At 58.1% G+C, this 8,927-nt stretch overlaps 1 protein-coding gene across 1 annotated transcript; it reads left to right on the forward strand.

The window, feature by feature from the left end:
• The first annotated feature begins 1,184 nt into the window (after positions 1-1,184).
• LIF (leukemia inhibitory factor) lies at positions 1,185-7,584 on the forward strand. The gene is made up of 3 exons (XM_011979102.1): positions 1,185-1,359; positions 3,094-3,272; positions 3,950-7,584. Exons 1-3 carry the CDS (start codon positions 1,341-1,343, stop codon positions 4,358-4,360), a joined length of 609 nt encoding a protein of 202 aa, XP_011834492.1. The 5' UTR covers positions 1,185-1,340; the 3' UTR covers positions 4,361-7,584.
• Positions 7,585-8,927: the final 1,343 nt, after the last annotated feature.

Raw genomic sequence — 8,927 nt, forward strand, 5'->3', positions numbered from 1 at the left:
AAAACCAACTTGCACACCTTGATCTCAGGTCAGGGTCAGGCGGAAGGGCTGGGAAGGGGCCCCAGGGGACTAAATCCTCTCCTGGTACTGGGGGGGTCCCCTGGCAGCTTTAGAGATGGCATGACCCCAGATGTATGGCATGCTGTCTGGCCAGCGCTCCCGCGTCTCATAGGGTGTATTTATTTTCACTTTTCTGTTGCCTTTCTTGGAGGTGTCCCTGTGCTCATTTTGCCCTGCTCCCCACTACTCCTTCCTGCCCTTCCTCATTCACGAATCGCCTGGCCTCAGAAGAGCCTCTAGAAGCACTTTTTGGGGACCTCCATCATTCTCTGAGGCTGAGCTCCAAGGGGCTTCCAAGGCAGGTCTGGAAGGGACTAGCCACTTCTGTTTCCCCAGCCATCAGTCAGCACCCTGAGGAGGAAACTGGGGTACGATTTTGCCAAGCCTCTCTCGGTCCCACTTCAGAATGGAAATGCTGGACCACCTTCCCAGAAGCACCTTCCCAGAGTTTCCCGACAGAACTGAGTCACAGCCACCCCTACCCCCATGTCTTCCTAGCCCCTTCCCCAGCCTCACAGGTACAGTGGTCAGCAGGGCGAGTGCACTGGTGGTGTCTGGAGGCCTGACCCTCTGGGGCCCCGGGCAACACGTTCCCCTCGGAGCCCCTTGGAGCCCAGTGGCAATGGGCAGATTGGAGGAGGCTACCTCTGGGGTGGCTTCTAGCGCCCATGTTCAGTTCCACTTTATGACCGTCTAAAGTCCACGCCGGCTCCGGCCCCTCCTCCTGGAGCCTCCTTCTCAGCCAAGCCCCAGCCCTCCTCCTCCCACTGCCCCCCTAAAGCCCCCCAACCAGGGGGCACAGAGGCCAGTCTCCATCTGCTAGTCCAGACTCGCTACCTCCCCAAACGCAGGTGAGTCAGGACCGTCTGGGGCGCCCACTGCTGGGACCCCTGCTGACTCGGCCAGGGGCCCCCTCCTGGCGATGCCCATCTTCAGACAACTCCTGGGACAAGCCAGGCAGGAAAACCGCAGGGCGTTTTGTCGAAGGCTTCATTATAATTTTATCAATCAAATTCTTAGAAGAGGGAAAAAGTCTGTTCTCCCCACCCTCCCCCCTCACTTGTCCCCCCCCCTTCACTCTCACTTTCTTCCATTCATAATTTCCTATGATGCACCTCAAACAACTTCCTGGACTGGGGATCCCGGCTAAATATAGCTGTTTCTGTCTTACAACACAGGCTCCAGTATATAAATCAGGCAAATTCCCCATTTGAGCATGAACCTCTGAAAACTGCCGGCATCTGAGGTTTCCTCCAAGGCCCTCTGAAGTGCAGCCCATAATGAAGGTCTTGGCGGCAGGTAAATACACCCGCCCCGCGCCGGCTTCGCGTCCCCGCTGCGGGGCGCGGCGGCAACTTGGGGCGCTTGGTAGCGCGAACCGGACGCCCACCCGCCGCAGACACACGGACGCTTGGGGCGCCCGCGCAGCCACCGGAGGCGCGGGGTGGCGGCCCGGAGCGAGCGCGGGCACATGGTCCCAAGCACCGCACGCCCCGCGGCAGGTTGGCGGCGAGGGAGGGGGCGCCGAGCCTTCCTCCTCCTCTTCCTCCCCCTCGCCTTCTCCTCCTCCTCCTCCTCCTCGCTCCCAACACTCTCGCTGGCTGCTCTTCCCTCTGCGCTTTTTCGCAGATTCACTCTCCCTCTCTCTTTTTCTTTTCTTTCTTTCTTTCCGCTTTCTCCTTTCCAACCGCGGTCCCGGGCTGCTCCCAGGGAGGGGCGCGGGCGGCGAGCAGCTTGCAAACTCCGGCCTGGGACGGGAGCAGGTGCCGCCTCCATCTGCTGGTGTCTGGAAGCGTGTGGTCTGCGCTAGGTGAGATATAGGGGTGTGGCCCCCCTCCCGCAGCCACCCCGGGGCCTCAGCACTGCCTGGGGATGCTGGGACGAACAGGGGACCCAGGAGAAGTGAACTTGAGGCTGCCCTCGTCCCCGCTGTCCCAGCATGGGGGATCCGGGGGAGGTCTCCAGCTTCACTCACCCGCTGACCCCGGCCCCCACCACCTTCAGATGCCCTTCTGCGGAGCCCTGGAAAGGCGTCTAAGGGGGCTTGGGGGAGTGGGGAGAACAGGCCCCCCTGGGGGAGGGGCAAGCCAGGACGTGTCGGGACAGCTCCCAGCTCTCCTGTCACCTTTCACTTTCCTTCCTCCCCGCCCACCCGACTGCCTATGACCTTTTGCCTTTTCTCTCTCCTGGTGCACCATTTCCTTTCCCTCCCTGAGCCGGTGTGTGTGTTAGGGGGGAGGGGAACCCCTGGGACAAGGGACAGCAGATGAATCGGGAGAAGGCATGGAGTCAGGGGCTGTCCAGAGCTGGGGGAACAAAGAGTTTTGAATGATGATTTGGGGATGGAGAGTGGGGACAGCCAGGCAGAAATGGGGTGAACTTGAGTGAGATGGGGGACACTAGGGAAGGAAGAGATAGAAGATGATGGGGACGGGGGCAGAATGGGGGGCAATTGGCCAGGGAGCCAGAATCAAGTGGCAGGTTTGGGAGGGAGACGAGGATCAGCCGAGGACTCCTCCCCACTCCCCCATGCCCCGTGGTCCCCATGGGTGCCTGGCTTGGGAGATTTGGGCTGCAATGGACCAGTGAGTGGGAAGCGCTGCTGAGGAACCTGGGCCACCCTGGGAGGTGGGAAGCAGGGATCTCCTTTCTGGCGCCTGCTGGGCCTGGGGCCTGGTGCCTTCCTGCCAGAGGGCCAGGGGGCCTTAGGGCCTTTGCCTTCCTGAAGGAAAGGGTGGGATGGCTGGGAGTCCCTCTTGGACCCTGCACCCTTCTGGTGGAAATGGCTTGCATCTTGCCCTCGTCTTTCCGTCATCCCAGGGAGCAGGGAGAGTTAAGGTAGAGAGAGGGCAGCAGAGAAACACACGCAGTGACAGAGTGAAGACTAGGCCCCAGGAAGATAGCTGCAGGTGGTGAGGAGGAACCAGGGGTCCTCTCCCATGCGACCCTTGCCGGACCCCCATCCGGTGTGCCATGACCCCAGGCCACCCTTCCCTGCCTTTCTATTCATGGCTTCTTCCTGCCTGTCCCCAGGAGTTGTGCCCCTGCTGCTGGTTCTGCACTGGAGACATGGGGCAGGGAGCCCCCTCCCCATCACCCCTGTCAACGCCACCTGTGCCATACGCCACCCATGTCACAACAACCTCATGAACCAGATCAGGAGCCAACTGGCACAGCTCAATGGCAGTGCCAATGCCCTCTTTATTCTCTATGTAAGTTACCCCTGAGATACTGACAGGAGATGGCAGGGAGGGGGCTTGTAAATATCATTAGGGAGTGTCCTGACCTGGGTTGAGGGGACCTTTTGGGGCTGGAAGGAGAGAATGGCTTGATTAAACCACCCGCAGACTCCTGCCACTTCCTGCCCACGCTTCCCAGAGAAGCTTCCTCAGGGTGCCCAGTGAGCAAGGGGAGAGCTGGGTGCAAAGGTGGGGGCCTGGCACTTCTTGTCTTGTGATTGTCCTGCTGCAGGGAGGGAGGGATGGAGGGGAAATGCGTGTGAGGCACCAGGGAGATGCGGTTGAGAAGCAGTGGGCTGTGGGTGCTGGGCGTGGAGGGGCGCCCTGGAACATCGTGAGTGCAGGGATGGAAGTACTTGTGTGTGGTGCCCCAGCTGGGGCTAGACACTGAGTTTTCCCTTCTGTCCCCTTAGGGTGGTGATGATGATGATGATGACTGCGTGCATGGCTTAGGCTTTGATCTTTAGCAAGGACACTCACACTACAATTACTTTTGGCTCTCATGACAATTCTAGATGCTTACAGGGCAAGGAGTTGGGTTCTCATGCGCTAGATGGGGAAACTGAGACACAAGAGCTTGCCCAAAGGGTTGGCGGCAGGGCTGGGACACAGACCCCTGACTCCCACGTCACCTGCCCTCTGCCCCTCAGTACACAGCCCAGGGGGAGCCGTTCCCCAACAACCTGGACAAGCTGTGCGGCCCCAACGTGACGGACTTCCCGCCCTTCCACGCCAACGGCACGGAGAAGGCCAAGCTGGTGGAGCTGTACCGCATAGTCGTGTACCTCGGCACCTCCCTGGGCAACATCACCCGGGACCAGAAGATCCTCAACCCCAGTGCCCTCAGCCTCCATAGCAAGCTCAACGCCACTGCTGACATCCTGCGAGGCCTCCTTAGCAACGTGTTGTGCCGCCTGTGCAGCAAGTACCACGTGGGCCATGTGGACGTGACCTATGGCCCTGACACCTCGGGTAAGGACGTCTTCCAGAAGAAGAAGCTGGGCTGTCAACTCCTGGGGAAGTATAAGGAGACCATCGCCGTGTTGGCCCAGGCCTTCTAGCAAGAGGTCTTGAAGCGTGCTGTGAACCAAAGGATCTCAGGAGTGAGGTCCAGATGTGGAGGCCTGTCCTAGAGTGGCTGGGGCCCAGGGCATGGCTAAACCCAAATGGGGGCTGCTGGCAGACCCCGAGGGTGCCTGGCCAGTCCACTCCCCTCTGGGCTGGGCTGTGATGAAGTTGAGCAGAGTGGAAACTTCCATAGGGAGGGAGCTAGAAGAAGGTGCCCCTTCCTCTGGGAGATTGTGGACTGGGGAGCGTGGGCTGGACTTCTGCCTCCACTTGTCCCTTTGGCTTCTTGCTCACTTTGTGCAGTGGGCAAACTACACAGTCATCTACAATAGCCCTGACCACAGCGAGACAGCAGGGCCCCGGGGAGTGGACCAGCCCCTGACAAATGATCACCATCTGTGCCTTTGCTGCCCCTTAGGTTGGGACTCAGGTGAGCCAGAGGGGCTAGGGTCCCAAAGGACTCCTTGTCCCCTAGAAGTTTGATGAGTGGAAGATAGAGAGGGGCCTCTGGGATGGGAGGCTGTCTTCTTTTGAGGATGATCAGAGAACTTGGGCATAGGAACAGTCAGGCAGAAGTTTCCAGAAGGAGGTCACTTGGCATTCAGGCTCTTGGGGAGGCAAAGAAGCCACCTTCAGGCCTGGGAAGTAAGACGCTAGGAGGAGGAAAGGCCCCGAAAGTTTTGGTGGGTTCTTCCTTCTCTTCCTCGTGATCTTCCTTACAGCCTGGGATGGCCAGGGTCTGGTGGCTGAACCAGCAGCAGGGGTTTGTGGAGGTGGGTAGGGCAGGGGCAGGTTGCTAAGTCAGGTGCAGAGGTTCTGAAGGACCCAGGGTCTTCCTCTGGGTAAGAGTCTGTAAGGACGGGCTAGAGTAGCTCAGAGTAGCAGCTCACATCTGAGGCCCTGGGAGGCCTTGTGAGGTCACACAGAGGTACTTGAGGGGGACCGGAGGCCTTCTCTGGTCCCCAGGGCAAAGGGACAGCAGAACTTGAGGTCAGGGTCTCAGGGAACCCTGAGCTTCAAGCGTGCTGTGCGTCTGACCCGGAATGATTTCTATTTATTATGATATCCTATTTATATTAACTTATTGGTGCTTTCAGTGGCAAAGTTAATTCCCCTTTCCCTGGTCCTTACTCAGCAAAATATGATGATGGCTCCCGACACAAGCGCCAGGGCCAGGGCTTAGCAGGGCCTGGTCTGAAAGTCGACAATGTTATAAGTGGAATAAGCCTTATAGGTGAAGCTCAGAAAAGGGTCGGATCTGAGAGAATGGGGAGGCCTGAGTGGGAGTGCGGGGCCTGGCTCCACCCCCATCCCCTACTGTGACTTGCTTTGGGGTGTCAGGGTCCAGGCTGCAGGGGCTGGGCCAGTTTGTGGAGAGGCCGGGTGCCTTTCTGTCTTGGTTCCAGGGGGCTGGTTCACACTGTTCTCGGGCGCCCCAGCGTTGTGTTGCAAGGAGCACTGCTCCTGGTTGAAATTGTGTCCCCTGGAGCAGTGGGCAAGACAGTCCTTGTGGCCCACCCTGTCCCTGTTTCTGTGTCCCCATGTTGCCTCTGAAATAGTGCCCTGGAACAATCCTGCCCCAGCACCCAGCGTGCTCCCACGCAGCAGGGAAGCTCCTCCGGTGGCCCGGACACCCATAGAGGGTGGGGGGCCTGGCTGGGCCAGACCCCAGGAAGGTGGGGGAGACTGGGGGATCAGCTGCCCACTGCTCCCAAGAGGAGGAGAGGGAGGCTGCAGACGCCTGGGACTCAGACCAGGAAGCTGTGGGCCCTCCTGCCCCACCCCCATCCCACTCCCACCCATGTCTGGGCTCCCAGGCAGGGAACCCGATCTCTTTCTTTGTGCTGGGGCCAGGCGAGTGGAGAAACGCCCTCCAGTCTGAGAGCAGGGGAGGGAGGGAGGCAGCCGAATCGGGGCAGCTGCTCAGAGCAGTGTTCTGGCTTCTTCTCAAACCCTGAGTGGGCTGCCGGCCTCCAAGTTCCTCTGACAAGATGATGGTACTAATTATGGTACTTTTCACTCACTTTGCACCTTTCCCTGTCGCTCTCTAAGCACTTTACCTGGATGGCGCATGGGCAGCGTGCAGGCAGGTCCTGAGGCCTGGGGTTGGGGCGGAGGGTGCGGCCGGGAGTTGTCCATCTGTCTGTCCCAACGGCAAGATGAGGATGTGGCTGTTGAGAGTTTGGCCACACTCACCCTTGTCTAGGATGCAGGGGCCGCCTTCCCCTTCCTGCTCCATCTGGCTTAGCTTGGGGCAGGCTGCACTCCCCCAAGATGGACTTCAAGAAAGACAAATTTGCCTGGAAACCAGAGTTGCTGATTCCACCCGGTGCGCCCGGCTGACTCGCCCATCACCTCATCTCCCTGTGGACTTGTGTGCTCTGTGCCGAGACCACCTGGCGGCCCTGGTGGCCCTGGCTCTGAGTCACTCTCCTGCCCAGCCTGGACTCGGACCCATGGTACCCATCCTCAGTGCTCCCTCCAGATCCCATCTGGCAGCTCGGCGTCCACTCTGCACAGCATCACTGAATCACGGAGCCTTTGCGTGAAACAGCTCTGCCGGACCAGGAGCTGAGTTCCTCTTCCCTTTTTATCTGCTGGTGCGGATCACACCTGGGCCTGGCCAGAGGAAGAGAGAGGGACAGTCATTTTGTAGTTTACCAAGAGAGACGTCTCCAGCTCTGGGCCCTTATTTATTATTTAAACATTTTTTTAAAAAGCACTGCTAGTTTACTTGTCTCTCCTCCCCATCGTCCCCATTGTCCTCCTTGTCCCTGACTTGGGGCACTTCCACCCTGACCCAGCCAGTCCAGCTCTGCCTTGACGGCTCTCCAGAGTAGACATAGTGTGTGGGGTTGGAGCTCTGGCACCCGGGGAGGTAGCGTTTCCCTGCAGATGGTACAGATGTTCCTGCCTTAGAATCATCTCTAGTTCCTCACCCCAGTCCCGGCATCCAGCCTTCAGTCTCGCCCACGTGCTAGCTCCGTGGGCCCACCGTGCGGCCTTAGAGGTTTCCCTCCTTCCTTTCCACTGTAAAGCACTTGGCCTTGGGTGACAAATTCCTCTTTGATGAATGTACCCTGTGGGGATGTTTCATACTGACAGATTATTTTTATTTATTCAATGTCATATTTAAAATATTTATTTTTTATACCAAATGAATACTTTTTTTTTTAAGAAAAAAGATAAATGAATAAAGAATCTACTCTTGGTTGGCTCTCTGGAGTGTACTGATGTGGGGAGATGGGCTGGAAGGGTTGGGACTATCACTGTCCTGGGCACCAGCCAAGTGGGACTCAGCGAAGGGCAGAGGAGGGTGGGGGAGGGGCACCCGGCATGGGTGGGGGCAGTTAGGTGGTATTTTGGCCAAGGCAGAACAAGGTGGGTGGTGTCTAGATCATGGGGGGCCCCCAAGGAAAGAGATGGATTGTTCCGAGGTAAAAGGGGTGCCGGCCGCAATGGGTCACTCCTGTAATCCCAGTACTTTGGGAGTCTGAGGCAGGTGGATCGTTTGAGCCCAGGAGTTCGAGATCAGCCTGGCCAACATGGTGAAACCCTGTCTACAAAATATATAAACATTAGCCAGATGCTGTGGTGTGCGTCTGTGGTCCCAGCTACTCGGGGTGCTGAGGTGGGAGGATCCCTTGATCTCAGGAGGTTGAGGCTGCAATGAGCCATGATTGCGCCACCGCACTGCAGCCTGGGTGACAGAGGAAGACCCTGTCTCAAAAAAAAAAAAAAAGAAGAAGAAGAAGAAGTAAAGGGGGTGCCATGTGATATCTCAGCTCGTTCCCCCCAACTCCTCGCTTAATCTCATAGGATCCCCAGGAGTTGCCGTCCCCACATACCAGAGGAGGAAATCGAGGCTCAGAGCCATGAAACCACGTGCCCAGGGGCACCCGAAGTGTTTAGGGCCAGTTAGGGCCGCTCCTTCACCTCCAGATCGCATGATTTTTCCCCTACATGAGACTTCAAGGACCTGGAAGATACCAGCTGCCAAAGTCTCTGTTGCCCAGGAATGACCCGTTGACCTTTCAGAGGGACATAACAGGACAACTCGAATGGCCCCAGAGCGGGAGGAGACAGGTGGTCCCACTCAGAATCACACGGGACACTGGGGCCAGAACCAAGGAGGACTCTGCCCGCCCTGATTCTGTCCCTCTTCCCGCTGCCCATTTGGGAACTGAATCCCCTTCCACTGCAACCTTCTTCCCAGGCCTCTGCAATCCCTTCCCGGGGGAATTCAAGGTCAGAACTGGGAAGCCACAGACACTGAGACTCTGGAGCGGCCCCAAATGTCTCCCTGCTCTTTGGGGTTTGGGTCTGGGGCTCCCCCCGAGCCGAGATTTATTTCGGGGGTCTGGGCGATGTTTCTGAGAGTCACCTACTTGCTTGAATATTTATAAGTGCCAGCTCCTGTGCCGGGTTGCAATACCTTCTAAAAGCTCACAGGCTGGGAGGGACAAATGAGGATGTATGTGATGGATGAGGCACATAGAGGGCGGTGAGGCCACGCTGGGGAGAGCCTCGCTCTGGGAGGCAGCAGGGGGCTCGGGCTAT

This window comes from Mandrillus leucophaeus, unplaced genomic scaffold (assembly GCF_000951045.1).
Source record: "Mandrillus leucophaeus isolate KB7577 unplaced genomic scaffold, Mleu.le_1.0 Scaffold2, whole genome shotgun sequence".
NCBI lineage: Eukaryota > Metazoa > Chordata > Mammalia > Primates > Cercopithecidae > Mandrillus > Mandrillus leucophaeus.